At 56.6% G+C, this 18,867-nt stretch overlaps 1 protein-coding gene across 1 annotated transcript; it reads right to left on the bottom strand.

Moving 5' to 3' along the window:
- Nucleotides 1-2,185: 2,185 nt before the first annotated feature.
- On the bottom strand, nucleotides 2,186-17,029 carry PPP1R9B (protein phosphatase 1, regulatory subunit 9B). Its single transcript, XM_006832469.1, has 10 exons — nucleotides 15,656-17,029; nucleotides 11,525-11,657; nucleotides 9,548-9,668; nucleotides 7,598-7,702; nucleotides 6,262-6,397; nucleotides 5,581-5,733; nucleotides 5,420-5,473; nucleotides 2,861-3,090; nucleotides 2,444-2,540; nucleotides 2,186-2,239 (listed from the first exon to the last, which is right to left on the bottom strand). The coding sequence occupies exons 1-10, from the start codon at nucleotides 17,027-17,029 to the stop codon at nucleotides 2,186-2,188; spliced, it is 2,457 nt and encodes an 818-aa protein (XP_006832532.1).
- Between the last annotated feature and the right edge of the window lie 1,838 nt (nucleotides 17,030-18,867).

Genomic DNA, 18,867 nt, shown 5'->3' with positions numbered 1-18,867 from the left:
TCTCTGGGACTTTATCAAATCTTATCCCCTAGCACCCTGCCATCTAGAGCCCCAGGCCCATTAATATTAGCACCAGTGAGTCCAGCAACTGGACCTACTGGCATGGAGCAGGAGACCTGGGCGTTTAAAGGCCTCTCAGGTCCACGGCAGGGACAAACATAAGAGACTCTCTCTAGGACCCTGGGGACAGCCAACACCTCTAGGAACTCTTTGATTCTTCAGGTACCTCCTACTGGATGGTGCTCCCAGGGCAGCTGCTAAGTATCCCCTATCACTTTACAGGATTTAGGATTCATCTTCTCATACCTAACCCATGCGCTGAATGGCTTCAGGATGCCACCAGCAGGAGGAACTCTCTAGAAACCTCAGTTCTGCCCACGAAATATAGATTTTAAAGTATGGGTTGATGCAGGGGGAATAGTGGCAGACAGAATTTGCTGGAACCGAAAACAGATGGAACAGTGTAGAAAAATCCTCAGGTTCAGAGGCAGCACTGATGGGAGGATCACTCACTGGGCAGATTGACAACCCTGACCCCCTCCCCTCTCCAGCGAATCAAGAAACCAGGCAGTGGGGCTCTGGGGGCTGCTTTTATGGGGGCGACCTGACAGAGGGCATGGTCCGTACAAAACCGGGAACAATACATACATATATATATTATATACAGAGATGCGGTCCCTGGGAGTGTGGGGCAGGGGCGGCCGCTGGTCCACGAGACCGGAAGCGCCCGTGGCTCCGCCCCCTCCACCAACTGGGATGAAGGAGGTGAAGTGCACAGGACGAGCCGGCACTGAGACAGCCAGCTCTTCAGGAGGCTGGGAGCACTCTAGGGGCAAGAGGGGGCGGTGGGGAGGCGCAAGAAATACTGATTGATGGCATGGTATATTTACAGGGGGCAGGATAAGTCAAAGCAGATGGGGTTGTATGTTTTTAAAAAATGAACAAAAATCCAGGTATGGGACAGGAAAAAGGGGCAAAATGAGAGATGATGGATTCTGAAAGGGGAGGGGACCTGGGGGGCGGGTCTCACCTCCCTTGGTCCAAGCCCCAATTTGGGGTCAAAGTGGGAAAACGGAGTGGATTTCACTTAGAAAGCAGGCTGCCAACAAGGCAGCCCTGGTCTCCAAAAAGATTAGTAAAATTTTGCCCTCCAGTCAAACATTGGAAAATGGGTGGGGTGGACGTGGGGTGAGGCTGAATCTCTGCCACCTTAGTACAAGGCTTCCAGGTGTCTCCCTGGGCAAGGCAGGGCCTGGCTCTCTGGTGAGAAATGGTCCCCTTGCCTAACCAGGACCTTTGCAGCCAGGCCCCTAAGCTGATCCACTCTCCTCCCTGGCATTCCCAGCTCTGGCCAGGGAACCCCGGGCCCCAGAGAGGTCCCAAAAGAGTTTCAAGAGGAGGTTATGGCTATTTGGCACCTGGGGGAGGGGAGGCACAAGGAGAAACAGGGCTGAAGCCCCTGGAAAAGGGGGAGCTGGGGACCAGGTGTCCCAGACTCCCTCTTCCCCAAAGGCTAAGTGAGACATCAGTGCAGGCCCAGCCTCCGGGCTTGGGGTAGACCCTACCCCTCCTGGAAGGGGAACAGAGCCAGGTGAGGATGTCTTGGGGTAGACCCTACCCCTCCTGGAAGGGGAACAGAGACAGGTGAGGGTGTCGAGGCAAACCCCCCCAAGCAGGAGGGTCAGAATGCAATAGAGACAGCACAATGATTGGGGGGAAAGTAGAGAGGAAAGGGCCAAGAAGGTAAATCTTGAGTCAAGAGGCCCAGGAGCCCAGTGGCAGGGAGCAGCCTCCAGTTGTCAAGATGCTGGGGGAGCCCTCAACCCTGTTCCAGTCCAGAGACAAAGGCTGGAGATTGTAAAGTCTGGCAGTTTGGTCTGCAGGTTCCTTGTGCCCATTCACCACCCAGGCCAGCCCTCTGCATTCCTGTCTCTGTGCCTCCTCCCTCTCAAGACAGGAAGGAGGCTGCCCTTCCAGCCACCTTGGTCTGGTCTGCCCGAACCACCTTAAAGGGGCCTGTGGTGTGGGCCCTCTGGTCCCTGAAGCTGGGGGAGGTGGGGGGAAGGGTGGGGGGAGTTGGGGCACCTGTCCCCAGGCTGGTAAGGGGTGGGGCAGAGTATTGAGGACAGGGGAGGGAAGACAATGGGAAAGGATTCATTAGTGTCCAGTCAGGGAATGATTCCTGTTAAGTAGAATTGGAATTCCTCAGTGTTTGCAGGTTTCCTTCCAGTTCTGAGATCTGGAAAATAAGAGCGGGAGGGGTCAAGGCCTGGGCCAGGCACAGGCTCTAACCTCTCTGCCTCCTAATGATGACATGACCCTGAACTCTAAGCCAGCAGCAGGACTCTGCCCCCTCCCTCCAGTACCCACAGGCAGGTAATAGATGGGGCTTACCTGTGGCTCTTTCCACAGGGCCCTGCCCCCAGGGGAGCCCTGGGCCTACCTTGTCCAGGAGCTTGTCCATTTCCTCCTTCCTAGCCAGCTCCGACTCTTCCAGAACCCGACGCTGGGCAGTCTCCTTTTTCAGGAACTCGATCTCCCTGGAGAGAAATGGTGGGCAGGGTGTGTGTCTGGCCTCTGTCCAGGGAGTCTCTGTGTCCTCAGTCTTGCCTGGGCAGCTCTGCCCTTTCCCTACTCTTGGGTCAGGAGTCTTCCCAAAGCTTTTTGGGCCTGGCCCTGTGTTGGCTCTGGCACCCAAGTCATTCTGGACCCAGGCATCCCGTACCTCTACCATGGGGCCTTCCACCTTCTAGGCTCCTTGCTCCCTATTTAATTTGGGGTGAGGAGTGGCTACCACCAAAGGCCTTTCAATCCTCCCAGGATCCCCACCCCCCCTCCAGTCCCACTCCCAGTCTTGTACTTCTGCTGGTAGTCCTTGATGAGACGCTTGGCCTTGCTGTACTTGCGCTCCAGGGCCTGGTACTGGGCCTGAGTCTCGCGCAGGTGTTCATCCACGGCCTGGCACAGGCTCTGGGCCTCCCCCCAATAGCCCTCCAGCTTCTCCATGCGCTCCTTGTTCTCCTCCACACTCTGCTCCAGCTGTGCCTTCTCCGTCCGCCACCGGCCCTTCTCCTGCTCAAGGCTCTGCAGCTAAGAGAGGACAAGGATGGAAACAGCCCACATTGCTGGGGCCACAGGGAACCAAGAGCACCCCCATCCTGCCCCAACTACTAACTCTGTGTGGCTGAGCCTGAGGACTGAGGCCCAGAGAGGAAAGAGACAGGACCTCAGGCTCAGAATTCCCAGCCAGGGTCACAGGTATTGCAGCCAGGGACTTAAGAGAGGAAGACAAGCTTGGTCTCAAGCCTCAGGCCTCCCTTTTGTAAAATGGGAGTGATACCTGCCTTGCCAAGCTCACAGGAAAAGTGAAAGAGCAGGGCAGCTGAGGATCTCTGTGCTCCTTGTCCCCTCTGACCAGTCCCTGCTCCTGAACAATCCATTCCTGGCCCCTCTCCCAGCTTCCAGGCCACCCCAGTGCAGACCTAGATCTTCTGTTCTCTCTATACTCACTGCCCTGCAGTGGGGTCTGGGGTCCTACATCCTATACCACCTCTGTGCCCTCTGAGCAACTCCTAAGCTCTAGCCCAATCATGCTCCCATGCCAGCCTGGTCTCCCAGCCTGATAGGCCCCAAGCCCCATAATGGAGCCCCTACACTCACACACCCAGCCATCTCACAGATACCCCAGCACTCAGCCTCACATCCCTGCCTGCCAGTCCAGATTCATTTGCTCTCTGGTCCCAGCCACACAGGTTTCCCTGCAGAGCTTTAAACTCACCCCAGGGCCATGGCACGTGCTGCTCCCCTCTCTGTAATACTCCCATCCACCTACCCCCTAGTCCTAGCCTAGTCATTTCCCACTGGCTCAGCTTCAGCTTGCTGCTCAGTGTCTCACTCCCCCAGGGAAGCTTCCTGGGACTCCCTCTGACAGCACAGCCCTACCCCCACCTCTAGCTGGATTGGGTTCCAGGGCCCTAGGAGTCAGTAATCCTATTTGTCCTCTTCTGCAAAGCCCCAGCTCCATCTGGAACCATACTGCCACTGGTGTGCAGACTAAACTGTCCACCAAGGACAGGGACCAAGTCGTTTGTCCATCACAGTACCTGGCAGCTACAAGTTCCCCAATAAATGTTTATAAAGTGATTGCATGAAGCACCCTTAGACTTGCTTCTCCCCTTCATGCTCTGCCTACATCCAAGAACAGAGTCTGTCAAGTGGACCTCTGAAATGCAGCTCTAACTTACCCTTCCCTGCCCTTTCCCTCTGTCTGTCCTCTGGGTGGTCTGGGCCACCTCTGCCTGGACACTGCCCAGGACTCCAAGTCCTGCCCACCCTCATGGCCTTCCCAGGCAGTGACCCTCTGAAAACTCCCACATGGTCACACAGGCCCTTACCTTTCACAAGCCCAAAGTCCTCAGGGAGAATCAGGACCCTTTAAGCCACAGCCCCGTGGGCATTCAGCCCTGCTTTCCATCCTTCCACACAGAACATCTGCCACAGCTGGGCAGGGCGCCTCACTGCCCAAATCTTGCCTCCAAGCTGGAGCTCATTCCCCTGTCAGCAGCGCTCTCCCCTCTGTATGTGCATGGTGGGCGTAGAGCCATGTGTGTGAGTGTACACGCACACGTACCAGGTAGCCCCAAGTCCAGTGTCCAGACGCCAGCAGGGGCCCAATGAACATTTCTCATATGCAGTCTGTGTATCTGCACGCCTGTGAACATCTTGTGTGGGTGTCTGTGCAGGCCACACACACGTGTCCATGTATGTCATGTGTGTGTCACCGTCTGGTGATGTCACCATGAGCTGCTTGCTCAGGCGGCAGTGTGCATGTGCTCTTCCTGAGACCAGGGGTCTGCGTGACGGCCAGGCCTGACAGTAGAGTGGGTCTAGAATCCGGGCTGAGGCACTGTGTGTCACACCACATGATGACACCGTCACAGAAATGCAGGTCCTGGGTGAGTGTGGTTCTGTGTGTCCACGTTTGTATGTGCCAGCAGTGCATGGCTGGGCCGTTTGTATTCATCACAAGCCTATGTAGAGGACGGGTGTGGGACAGTATGAACACTTAGACATAGAGAGTGGACTCAGTAGAACTTCAGCAGAATAGCCAACAGCAGGGCTTGTCCTGTGCTAAGAACTTGACGTGTATTTTCTCATTGAACCCTCACAACAGTTCCATGGCGTCGGCGCTGTTACTACCTCATTTTACAGATGTGGACATGGAGACAGGGAGCAGCCAGTGAGCAGCAGAGCTGATGGATCCAGAGCTCTCAGCCCTTACCTGAGTGGCTTGGTCTGTGTGTGCCAGTAGGTGATATAAGAGTGCCAACATGTAAAGGTGTGCGGAGTGGGTAGCCCTCAGCCCTACTCCCCAACACACACACACACACACACACACACACACACACACCCCACTTACCTTTCTTTTCAGCTGCTGGATCTCTGCCTCAGTCACAGCATGCTTGATCTGGAGCTATGGGGTCAGAAGGACAGGCCATCAGCTGACTGGGGCAGGCGTGCACAAGGGCAGGAGGCTATCCTCTCCTCCCTACCCCAGGCACACCGGCCCCCTGGTCCAACCTCCTTGAACTTGTGCACCAGCTTCTCAGGCTCCATGTCCACAGGGGACAATGCATCCTCGTTCTCCGCGAGCTCGAACACCTCGATGGCCATCTCGCCCCCCGGGAATGTGGGACTCAGCTCCTCATCCTCATCAGTGGCGTATTCTCCCGTCTGCGAAGGGAGATGCAAGGCTGTAGACCCAACCCACCTCATGGACCAGGACTCACGCAGGTGGCAGTCTGCCCTTGCCTTCCCCATCAGTCTGGCTTCCACCAGAGCCATGGTTGGTGTCTTTCCCCAGCAGCCTGGGAGCTCCCTGGTGGCAGGAGTAGTTTCTCCCATAGAACTGGGGATGCCTGAAGAAACAGCCTGCACATTCACCCTCACACTTGGGGTACTCTGAGGTCTGGAACCATCTCTCTCCTCAGATTAGGTTCCCCCAGATCTGGAGCTGTGCTTTCTCCTCAGAAGGGGGTACCTTGAGGGAACTGAGTTTTCCTTGTAGGGACTCCTACAACAGACTAAGGTTTCTTTGAGGGAAGGCTGTGCGTATCTTTCTCAAACTGGGGGCTCCTTTAGGTAAGGGAAAGGCTCTTTGGACGTGTTTATACAGCTTGGGAGAGGGGCAGAGGGTGGTTGCGGTACATCATCTGGCCACCAGGGGGCAACCACACTTGCAATCAGATCTGAAGCCCTTACCTCTTCATCATCCTCCCCATACTGGGAGTATCTCTGCTCCATCATCTCCCGCTGCCACCGTTCCTGTTCCAGGGTCTGTTGAATTAGCTGGGCCACTTCACTTTGCTCTCCCGGCCGCTCCCGGCCAATCATAAACCTGGTGGAGTACTGGCATCATCTTCCTGCCTTCCAATTGATGCTCCCCTCCAAACCCAGACCCACCCCAAACTCAAACCCACTGACGCTGACTCACAGGAACCTTATGAGGACAGAGTAGAAAACAGTCCCATAGAGTGTCCAGGGCTGTCAATCTTTACTGAAGCTGACTACCACATCTTTCTCCCATGAAGCAGCTGGTGGGTTTGAACATTCAACCTTTTGGTGAACAGTCTCACTTAACCCATTGTGTCACCAAGGATCCTTGCAGGCCCTCCCAGGGGAAGTGAAATGAGAGGGCTTTGTCCTGAGGCTGAGATTACTAATAATGAATGTAGAAGCTGAGGCCCCTACTGGGTGTCCTTCCCAGGGGAGACAAGAAGGCCCACCAACCTTCCTAGTCAGTTTGAGGGAAAGAAAGTGTCAGCTAAACTTCAGGCTGGGCTGCTGTGGCCATAATTTAGCCAGGAGCATCCAGGATAGGAGCTCATTCCCAGATGCAGGGGAATGGCGGGGATGACCCACGCCAGCAGGGTTGGGATGTTGAGGTGTTTCTTGGGTATGTTCCAAGCCTCTGAGCTTCAGGAAAGGGCGGGAAGATGGTGACTGGAGATTAGGATGGAGAGGAACTAGAACCTGCAGACAACAGCCCCTCCTCCCCATGGCCACCCACATCCTGTTTCTCTCCACCACCCTTTCCTGGGGGCAGTACCCCCTCTTGGAGGGGATGGGTAATCCCTGAATGGACACAAGGAGTGTCTAATCCACTCCCCTCAATTTACAGGCCCAGGAGGAGAGGGTGCTCCCAGGATTACATAGGGCTGATGATGTGAAGGGACGTTCTGTGGGTGACAGTGTCCCTGCACAGCTCAGTTCTTCCATCAAATGAACTGTGGACAGGCAAGTGGGGAGGGATGTCATCATCATGTACAGGATACTCAAGTGGACTGTTTAGAGCGGGTGGTGGAAGTTAGGCCTGCCTTGACACCAGACGGCTGCTGGTCAGCAGCATCAGCACTAGGATGGGAAGGCAGGACTGGGGCAAAGAATTACGGGAGAGCAATTCCTTCCAGCTGGAGGTCAGTGGAACCGTGCGTCAGGCTGAACCAGAACACTGACTGGATGTGGGCAGATGAGTAGATTAGCCAGTTGGGGCTGAGCCTCCTGCCTGCTCCCTCTCCTCGCCCGCCCCCGGCCTCACCGCACTCGGCCCTTGGTATTCCGGAGCACGGAGGCTGCAAAACTCTGAGTCACTCCCACCAGACTGGTTCCATCCACCTCCACCAGGAGATCGTTCACCTGGATCCTAAGGGAAGTAACAGCCATTAAGGGGTTACAGGGAAACCATGGTGCTGGAGTACAGGTGGTCTCCCATCAGAAACATTGGCTCATCCCCACAGGGGTCTGGTGCTTGATCCAACTGCATACAATGCATGAGGCCAGGAGGCCAGTTGTCAGCCAGGCCCACCCATGTGGGCAGTGAAAACAAGGGAAGTGGAGGCAGACACACTTCCTGTCACAATTACCTGGTCTCCTCCTCCATTACACCAGACACAGTGCTATGACCCCTCACGACACACAGGCCTCATATACATACCTTCTAACAAAAACCTGAGTCCACAGAAACTCCCACATGCTGGTGGTAAGTGTCACACACTCTGCCCAATGGGGTCACCTCCCCCAAATACAGGTACACATTCTCCAAAACACTCCAATCATGGAAACTAAAGCTTTTGCTCTCCACACAGGCAGAGAAATTGGGGTGGCCCTGTCCAGCCAGATGGGGGAGCTGAAGTAGGGTGGGGGATCTCTGACCCTCTCCTTCCTCCACGTGTACCTCCCTTGGAGCTGCAAGCCTTCTTTCAGGGTTCCCTCCCCCTCCCCCCTCTGCAGAAACACAGGAAATGGCCTATTGTAAGCAGCACACCCCACACTCCCATGTGGGCACCAGCACATGGACAAAACATCACGTGCACCATGTCACACACGCTCCAAGTCACCAGCAGGCAACAATGGCAAAAGGTTCTGGAAAGTTCAAATTGGGAGCTTTGTCCCCATAAAGTGAAGGACATGACTATCACCTTTCCCTTGTCCTGCCCAACACCCACCCCATGCATGCTACCTGGGTTACAACAGGCAGAGGCCCTGAAGGAGGCAACTCTACCTCTTCCAACACTATCCCAAAGCTGTCCTGATCTTACAGAGGTACAGGCTTACCTCTGTTATGTGCAGGAGGTCTGGGATCAAATGATATTACCACCAGGTACCCTGGGTGTTAGCCCCCAACTCCAACAAACCTAGGGGTGCCCTAAAGCCTTGTTCCTGCCTATCATGCCTACCACCCCACCGCACACACAACCCACACAGTGGAAGAGCCTCAGGGGTCACCAGGCTGCCCAGGACTCCAGAACTGCATCTGTGCCCACAGTGCTCAGCCCTTTCCAGCCAAAGGGGCAAAACACATGCTCACAACCATGCCTACCTGTCCCACCTCACAGCACCCCCTGCTTTCCAGTCACACAACACACCTGGCTCCCCTGACTCCTCTGCTCCAGTCCTACCTGCCTGCTCTGACTCCCCTCTTCAGACCTCGTCCCCATCCCACTCCTTCAAACTCACTCACTCCTGTTCACCCTACAGATCTCAGCTCAGAGGTCACTGCCTCCAGGAAGCTGTCCTGACACCCAGAAAGGCCAAGTCCTTCTGCTATGCGCCCTCATGGCAACCTGGCTGTTTGTTCCATGTCGTTGTTTTCTTTGTCCACTTCTGTAATGTCTGTCGACCTCACTACACTGCACACTTCCCCAGGGCAGGGTCCTCCCCACAGGGCACCGGCACAGTGACGGGACTCAATGTTAAATAAAAAACCAATGTTCAGCTGTGCTCCACCAGGGATGCAGCCTCCAAGCCTCTCAAAACCATGACACTCAGCAGCTAAAGTTCCATCCTCACCATCCATGCAAACGCCATGAGGGCACGAGTGTATCCCCAGGGGCTTCATGAACAACGAACTCCACATACAAAGCACACAAGTCTCCTAGGTGATGAATGACCCATTCCCAGGCTCAGTGGCGTATCCCACAGATGGCTGTTAATGGAGGGAGGCAAGGGGACTGAACAGGGATGGGGACTGAGCAGTGGGAGATGGTACCTGCCATCCCGGTGGGCTGCACCACCCTCAGTCACAGTCTTGACGAAGATGCCTAGCTTCTCCAGACCCATGTCTGCTCCGGCTCCCATGCCGATAATGCTGATGCCCAGGCCTTCGGAGTCTGTGGAGCAGAGGGACAATCAGATACCAGCGATAGGGAAGGGAGAACAGTTGAGGAGTTCTAGACCAGGGCTTGCAGAGGATGGGATGAGATGCTCCCTCCCTCTCCAGGGCACAGGCCCACATAGGGGAAGTAGCTCCCACGCTCTGGGGATGTCCCACTGCTGAGGAAGGGACAAGGTTCTATCCATCCTCTCTTGGTCAAGTCAACTAGGGTAGTTCTCTGTCACACCAGAGAACTGATGGGCAGTGGGGTCAGAGCTGTTGTGTATACAGGTGAGAGTGTATGGTTGACATGGAGTTGGTGGGCTGGGCGGTCAGGATAGGATGGTGGTAGTTTTGTTGTGGGGGTTGCCACTGTGGAGGGAGTAGGTGGGTTAAATGGCCACGATGGGAACGGGGGTGGTGGGCTGTGTGGCTGTGCTGTGGGTGGGTGGGAGGAGGGTGGCTGTGATGGGCTTTGATCGTAAGCTTTTTTTCTTTCCTTTTCAGCCTCTAAGCAATCTCATCCATACAGCTTCAATGACCACAGACCTCCTGATTTCCTCTCCTAAGGCCCATCCCCCAGTATACACCTGCCCTTGCCTGGCCATTTCATGAGCCTCTGAAGTCCAAACTCATGATCTTCCCCCACAAATGGGCTCATCCACCACTCCCTCACCCAGAATGGCAGCACCATCCACCAGCTGCCAAGCCTGGGCGTCATCTGGATTCCTCCCTCTTCCTCTCAGACCTGCCTGAACCAAACAACCACCAGACCCTGTTGGTTCTGAGTCCACCTCCCATACTACTCATCCCTCCATTGATCTCTCTCCATCTACCTGTGCCCTCTACCCACTCCCCACGCAGAGCCGGAGCCGTCTTTCTACAATATTCTTCTACAGGGCCAGAGGCTGTCGGTGTAGACAAGTGAGGCTGTGGGGCTGGGATGGACTCAGTGGGCTGTATGGCTGCGAGGGGAAGAAGGGATGGTGGCCACACCTCCCAAAAGCTTCCAGTTCCAACTTAGAAAAACCAACGTCCTTCACTTGGTCCCTGAGGTCTTGTTTTCCCCTCACTATCATGACCCACGTAATCCCACGCGTTGTCCTTCTGTGGGGCCTTGCTAAGTGCAGTTTCCCCCGCATGGGTCTCTCTTCCCTCCTCTCCTCTTCCACATATTCATGTCTTCCTAAGGCCTCCTAGGAGCACAACTCAAAATCACTTTAAGGGGCATTCCACGCCCAGTCTGCTTAGGTCTCTTGCTTAATGCCTTTATAGCAGCCCTGGCTTCTCTTCCCAGCACCAGTCAGACAATATGGTAAAGACTTCTTGATCAGTGTCTGCTTCCTCCATCAGTCTCTCCCTGAGGCCAAAAGCCTGCCTGTCTTTGCCCCTCGTTGTATCCCAAGGACAAGGTGCATAAATGCTCCCAAGATTATTTGTTAACTGAGTTAAAAATGTTCCATGATGGTTGGTGGCAGGTGCAAGCTTGTACTGGGGATTGAAGACCATGTGTGACTGTGAGGTATTAGCAGGGGAAGGGCAGGAGAAGGCTGCCAAGGGGCCAGGACAGAGGTGGTGGTGGCGGTGATGTGCCGTGGAGTCGATTCCAACTCATAGCGATCAGTACAGAGTTTATGAGGCTGTAACTCTTTATGGGAGCAGAAAGCCTCATCTTTCTCCCTTGGAACAGCTGGTAGTTTCGAACTGCTAACTTCGAGGTTCACAGCCCGATTCGTAACCACTATGCTACCAGAGCTCCTTAAGTCACAAATATCTGTGGAAGTCCCCAAGGTACAAGGCAAAGCTGATGCCAGAGAGGAGGCCCTGGCCAACCCCCTCTGTGCCCACCAGCCTGGTCTTTGGGCCTCTCACCTTTCTCCAGCTCCACAGGGAACAGTTCCAACCTCTCTACCCGCTTTTCTAGCTCATACTCAGCGGAGGCCGCCATGGGATCCACATCCTCATTGCGACGATCATAGTCCTCGTTGGAGTAAGTGCTGAACACCTGCAATGGGGAGGAGGGGCAGGGGAGCTTCTCAGAGAAGCTTTGGAGAGCAGGCCTAGCTACCCACCCCATGCCCTGCTCCCCTTCTGCCATGTGCCTCCCCCGCACATCCCAGACAGGTGTGATAACCCTAGCTCTGTGAGCCGGTCCTCAGTAAAGGCCTTTCCAGTTCTGGAGAGGGACCTGAGACAAAGGGAGCCAGCCTTGCCTGATCTATACTATCATCCTTCTCCCAGGCCTGACCCACAAGAGTAGGGTCCATGTAAAGGGAAAGATAGGGTGATCCTGGAGAAATGGTCAGCCTGTGAAGTCCAGACACCTAGGCCAGAGAGAATGTGAGAGCTAAACATCCAGAGAGTCTGATGGAAGTGAGCTGGACACAGACATAGGCGATGGCAGAGAGAGAGAGAGAAAGGAACAGACTGAGCAGGGAAGAGGAGGAGGGGGAGGAGGACGGAGAAGATGCTGGAGGATGCCAGATGGGGATAGGGGGAGAGCTGGTGTGAGACGTGGGGAGGGGGCCAGGGAACAGCGATGGAAGAGACAGAGGCATCTGGGGCCCAGCTCTGAACCTGGAGTCAGATGTTGGGGGTAGGGCAGGAAGGACCAACTCTGCCTCCACAAAGAACGGCAGTCCCCCCACCCCCCACCCCACACTGTGTGTGTGTGTCCTTCAGGTGGTAGGGCTGAGAAAGAACTCATTCTCCCCATGGCCTTCCCTGCAGGCCAGGCCTGTCTCCCTGGGTTATGCCTTTACTCCAACCCCCACCCTCAGACAGAGACCCAGACACTGTCCACTGTTCACAATGAACCCTGTGGGGCCCAAACCAGCTAGCTCTGCCTGGTTGACTCTGTACTCCACTCCAGTCCTCTCGTATCTCCTAGTTCCTGTGTCACGCAGCAAAAAAGAGGAATGCCCTACTCCTATATTCCCCTGTATTACAGAGTGGGTAGGGCAGGGGCCTGGTGGGAGTGCTCAATCCTGGGCCCAGGCAGGGGTGCCCCAGTGGGAGGTTAATGAGCACTGTTTAGGGCACCATCATGTGTTCATGCTTCACTGCCTGCAGAGACAGGTTGGCACCACTTGAAGCCAAGCGGGGGCGAGGAGGGGTGGGGAGCAGCTCCCCATCAGCTGGGCCTAAAGCAGCACTGGGCTCCTTAGTGGAACACTGTTACCTTCCAGGGCCCTGGGTAGTTCTGTCAGCCAGAGCACTTGGTGTCTCAGCCCATGTTTGAGCCCTACTGTCAGAGCACACACACACACACACACACAGAGACCCTCTCCCGTCAGCAGGGCTGGCGGGATTACAAGCATGACCGGGATTGGCCTCTGTGGTCACTGGATTCAGTGCCCTCAACTTCACAGCATCGGAGCAATTCTGGCTCAGCTCTTTAAAGCATACTGTCAATCCATGAACCTTCCTTCTGACATGTGGGCAGAGGCTCTCTGGTCTGCCTGCTCCCAATGTCCCTGAAGGAAGGGACTGCCCATTGGCACCTAGTCCAGAGATGCCAGGGCTCTTGTCCAAGGTCACATAGGCTAGCCAGCCGGGTAAGGAAGGATAAATCTACATTCAGCTAGGTTCTGGCAGGTAGGTTACTGGTGACTTTGTCTCTATCGTATCTGTGCCCCAGGCCATGGGACAGGCCCTTGAGAACCTGGGTGCCCTAAACTCTCTCTGGACTAGGTTTACATTTGAGTCTCATGACACTCACCCCTTGCTTCAGCCAAAAGGGTCCCCTCATCTCTCAGTCTTTGTGATCTCCTAGGTTAACCAAATCCCTCCACCAATCACACAGACACCACTAGACACAGACACATACACCATGACCACCAAGCACTCTGCTCACCTGTCAAATCCTACTCCCTGAAGGAGGCCTGGGTCTCAAGTCACAGACCACCCTTCACCCCTCCTCAGGGTGCCCACCATGATGTGCCCAGCCTCTAAGAGGGCTCTGTCTGAGCCTAGTCCCACTGCCCAAGGTGACGAACTAGATTTAGGTTCTCAGTCCTCAGCCAAAGCCTCCAACTCCAGAAAAGTAACAATTGGGTCATCTGTGGGGCACACACACACCCTGGCTTGGTATCAATGCAAGCTGGGGGCTAGGGGGGGAAGAAAACTGGGAGCCAATGCTACAGGCTGGGGAGTAAGGAACCTCCACCAAGGTCAAAAGTCAGGCCCACTAAGCCCATTGTGCGTACGTATCATGGACTCACCCGCTTGGCCAAGCATCAGAGTCACCAGGGAGTTGGGAAGCACTGTTCCAAATCATGTGCTATTTTTTATCCAAAAATCAGGATAATGTGTCAAATATAGACAGAGGCCCAGGATCAAAAGACCAAACTCCATCTCTAAGGGGAGCAGTCTGCTCAAGAAATTGTCACAGGCTGGAGGTTTCCAGTTTCTCTCTCAGTGGTCCCCAGCCCCTCCTCAGTGTCCCTAGAAACAATGGAATCCCCAAGCCCCTCCAGGATCCCAGACTGGAGTAGGAAGTGGCAGGGGAAAGGGACAAGAACTCTTGGAGTAGGAAAGGGGCTGGCTGGGAGAGGAGTGGCCACCCACTTTTAACCTTCCAGGCCTCTGGCTGGAGTGGGCTAGGGAAGGCACTGAGGGGCTAAGGTTGAGAGACTCTCGGGAGCAGGTAAGCGGAAACTTGGGCAGGCTTCCATGCCCATGAGCAGTTATGGAAACTACAAGAAAACAGATGTGGGTGGGGGTGGAGAGGCTAGTGGGGAGGAGTGAATCCCTGGAAGGGGGTCAAGGAAAGTCCTGTGCTTGGACATCCCCTGGGCCAGTTAGAGGCTAGAGGCTGGACAGAGCTGAGCCTGGGGTGAGAAAGAGCCCTCTAGGCTGAGTATGCCAGCCAAAGCGTAGAGTATAGGGCTGAGGGGAAGTGTGTTGGGGTTTTTAGTTCCCCCAAGGGATTTTTCACACACCCCCTCAGCTTCTCCTTGCTGTTTTAAGCATCCTGCAAGTACCAGCACAGTTCATAAACCAACCATCAATAGTAGAGGCAGGGTTGGGGCAAACAGGAGCGCAAAGCCCTCTTTTGGGGCACCCAGGGAATGCAGCAAAAACACACAGGGCTTGCCTGGGCAAAGTTATGGGAGTGTCCTGTTGAGTAGTCATGGTCCAAGGTTCGGCAACCACTGCCAGGCACCCTCAGACTCACAGGGGGGCTCCCCAACCCCTCCTCTGCACTAGACAAGGTCTAATGCCCTCGAGGGGCACACAAAGTACCCTTCCCTGTGGTAGGGGGCCCAGTACTGACCCCCAGGAGGCGGAGTCCCAGCAGAGGCCCTCTTCCCAACCCTAGTCACATGGTCACAACTCAGTGTACCCTGACAGACCTGCTTCCTTCTTTCACTTCTGCAAAGTTAGGGTGAGGGCTACAGAGAGGACAGAGGGACTGCCTGCCCTGGATATTGGTTTGGGGAAGCTCCTGGCACCCCATTCCTGTCTCCTGCCTCTGTTCAACCTCCTCCACTCTATGCAGCTCTTGCTGGTGGGAGGAAAGCAAGGAGAGTTTCTAAAGCTCCCCTGCCCCCCTGCTCTCCACGCACCCAGAGTAGGCGAGGAAAACGCCAGGAGGGCTCTCCTGAGGACATGGGTGCACACACCCCCTTCCCCCACCCAGACCTGTATCTGCAGCCCCAGCTTCGGGGGGGTGGGGGGGGGAAGAAATGTCTGGGCAAGTAGAAAAAGCAGGACCTCAGTGGGGCTGATGAGAGGTAGTGGGAGAGCTGGGTGGGCAACACACAGGGGAACCTGAAGGCAGGTCCAGGCAGGCCACCCCAGTCTGTGGCCTGAAATCAGTCCCCTCTGACAAGCAGCTGGAACTCCCCCACGCCCCCCACAGGGTGACTAGTAACTTCTGGGAAGGGGGCTGGGTGGCAGGGGCTGACTCAGCCTGCCAAACTCAGCTGGAAGGCCGGGGGTGGCAGCATGCACGTGGCAGGGGAGGTGTGGGGGCGGTCTGGGGCGGGGTTCACTCACTTGGATGGGCGCTGTGCTGAAATGGATCTTGCGGCTGGGGACCGGGTCTTCTTCTTCAGAAAGGCCGGGGATCTCCATGCACCCTGACTCGGGCTCATAGGGAGGCTCCCCATCCTCCTCGTCCTCTTCGTCCTCTTCCTCCAGGGCACTGCCCCCAGAGTCCTCCCCAAGCCCACTGTAAGCGCTCACGTCCACCAAATCCGCTTCAGAGAAGTCCTCCTTTTTGGACTCATCCGCTTCCTCTGGGGCCAAGTCCAGAGCCCGGCCATTGCCCACCCCCTTATCTGTTACAGCCGCTGCAGCCGCCTCCTCCTCAGGGGCCGCTTGGGCCTTCTGCTCCTCCGGCACGGGGCTGGCTCTGGTTGCCACGGTGCTCCCATTCTCCAGGGCCGCGTGAACCGTCACCTCGGCCTGGATCACTTCCCCAGGCGCCACCTCCGCCTCCGACTCCCCGCTCTCCTCCACCTCGACCGGTTTAATCTTGCGCACCTCCCGAGGCTTGGGGGGTGGCCGGGTGGGGGCCACCCGGTGTTGCGGGGGCTGCTGCCCTCCAGGGCCACGCTCTTTCTCAGCTGGGGCATCTCCCGACGGGGCGGGTGGCGGTGGTGGTGGCTGGAACACCCGGGACCGCTTACTGACCAGCTTGGAGTTGACCTGAGGGGCCCCGGCGGCCGCGGCCCGAGGAGGCCCGGACCCACGGTGGAGGCCGGTCCTCAAATCGGCCTTCTCAAAGACGGCGCTGAGCTGACTGACCGTCGGCGACACGGCGTCCGCGTCCAGCTTGTCTAGAGCCTCTGTACTGCCGTTGAAGCGCACCACGACGTCCAGCTTCCGGTCCTGCAGGCTAGCGCGCTCCTGCCTCAGCAGCCGCCGCGCCGCGGCCTCCTTGTCGCCGCCTGCAGCCGCGGGGACGCTCCGTTCAAACAGCTTCCGCGTCTCCTGCAGCCGGGACGGTGGGTGCGGCGGCGGCACTGGCTGTGAGGAGGGCGCGGGCTTGGAGTCGAAGCGGCTCACGCGTTCGGACACGCTGGTGCCCAGCTTGAGTAGGGCACTGTGGTCTACGTTCTCGTTCAGGCTGCTGGCCCGGGGCAGCGACAGGCGCACGCCACGCTCGGGAGCCCGTGGGGCCTCGGTTGGGACCGTGCCGACCCCCGCCTCACCCGGCGGCCCTGCCGTCGTGCCCATCTGCAGGAACATACTTTTGATGCGGTGAACGTTGGAGCCATATTTCTTGTGGTGGGCAGTCTTGGGTGCTTCGTCGGGCCCGGACGCATCGGGTGGCTTCAGCGCCTGGATGCCCGCCTCATAGGCGCTGCGGTGTGGGGAGGCGCTCCGGAGGGGACCTCCAGGCCCCCGTGGCTCCGTCTTCATCATGGTGGGGGGAGCCTGGTTTGCATCCCCAGGCTCCCCGTTCCCCCCCTCCAGTAGGCGGCTCGCCAAGTCGGGACCACAGTCCCCCTCCCCCCCCCAAGAAACCCCGAGGGGCCTTTTTTAGGCTCCCCCCAAAATCAAGCTGCCAAAAAACAGTTAAGCCTGCTTAAAAAAAAAAAAATCTCCGAGCGTCCTAGTGGGCCGCCTTCCCCCAATTAAGCTGCCAAAGACAGTCAGATCCTCTTAAAAAGCCCAATCGGCCTGGTACCGACGCCCCCACCCCAAAATAGAAAAGCGGCGGCCGGGCCGGTGGGACCGCGCGCCCTGCCCGCGAAGCAGTGGCGGCGGCGCCGGCTCACATCGTCCGAGGCGGTGTCAGCAAGGCTGGCAACCCGGGCGTCCCCCACCCTGGCCAGGAGCCTTGGGTCTTGAGGGGCCGGGCACCCCGGCGCCCATGGCTGCTCAGCGGGCCCGGGCCGCTCCGCTGCCGCGCCTCCCACCCTCCCTCCCTCCCCCCCGCGCCCCAAGCTCCGGTCTTTCTCTCGCTCTGCCCAAGCCGAAGCTGCCGGAGACCGAGCGGCTGCCCTTCTCGCCGCCGCCGCTGGGGTACTGGCATCTCTGGGTCCTAAAGGGACCAGATTTCCGGAGCCGGAGTCTGTGAGCCCACCCCTTCCCCTCCGCCCTAATGAATCCCCTCCCCTGCCGGTAGTTTGCCCAGAGCCTTCCGCTGATCCCAAAACCTGACCAATCCTCTTCCACCCTTCCTTTGAGCCTGTGGCTATGGTTCATCACAACCCACATAAATATTAGGGCTAGGGCAATGTAGCCATAGTGGTTTTAGTGCGGACCCCTCTACTTCCAAACGTGAAGGGAGAATCGGGGGATAGAGGCAAAGACAAAGTTTCTTCCAGATTTTCAGGATTGGCTCCCTAGTGTAATTCAAGGCCATCATTATAAAAATCGCCAGTTGTTGAGTGCAATGGAATAGGTTGTGACCCTATAGAGTTTCCGAAGAGCAGCTGGTGGGTTTGAACCGCCAACCCTACAGTTAGTAGTCCAGTGCTTATCCTACAGCATCACACCAAATAAGCCAAGTTCCCGGCCTTCCCTTAAACTTTGTGAATCAGAGGTGCAGATGGAGGCCGGGGAATCTACATTTTACCACTTTCCTCCAAGCGAATCTTCTTAAAGCCGTAGTGTTGGCACTCTGTAATGTTTGAAACCTTGGCACTGTGTTGCTGACTTTGGGGAGGGGGAAATGGAGAAAGGAGGTGACCCCATCACCCAAAGGGGGTCCTAGGAGGTCACCTATCTGCTCTGCACCCCAGTCTGGAACAGAGGGGTCAGAATCCCCATTTTCCTGCACCTACAGGAGATTCGGAGGGGTTATTCTAGAGGCCAAAGTTTCCCCAGTGAGAACTCTTAACTTGGGTCTCTAATCTAAAGAGTTCTAGCCACACTGCGTGAAGGGGAGGGTGATGGTGGAGACAAGGAGGTGATAGAGATCTACATATCCCCTGACCTAGCAACCCAGAAAGCTGTTTTGATGCTCCCTCACACCCTACCCACCCCCGCCTATACACCCAGACAACAGGGGGCCAGACTGCCCTCCACCCCTCCCAAGCTGACCCCTTGGAGGGGGCTAGTGTGTGGTGCGGAGGGTGTAGGTCTACGCTACCCTAGCACCTCTGCTTTGCTCCACAGATCCCGGATACTGATGAACAGAATGGGCCCTAGGACCCAGAGAGCAACTTAGGCACAAAGCCTCTCCCCCACTCCCAGCTGCTTCCTACATCTCAGGCTTTCCTGCGGCCTCGGCCTCCTCCCCCGCCCTCTTCCTC

Source organism: Chrysochloris asiatica, unplaced genomic scaffold (assembly GCF_000296735.1).
Source record: "Chrysochloris asiatica unplaced genomic scaffold, ChrAsi1.0 scaffold00007, whole genome shotgun sequence".
In the NCBI taxonomy this organism is placed as follows: Eukaryota; Metazoa; Chordata; class Mammalia; order Afrosoricida; family Chrysochloridae; genus Chrysochloris; species Chrysochloris asiatica.
Note: the sequence above shows the minus strand (reverse complement) of the source record. Positions and strands in the feature narration are given on the sequence as shown.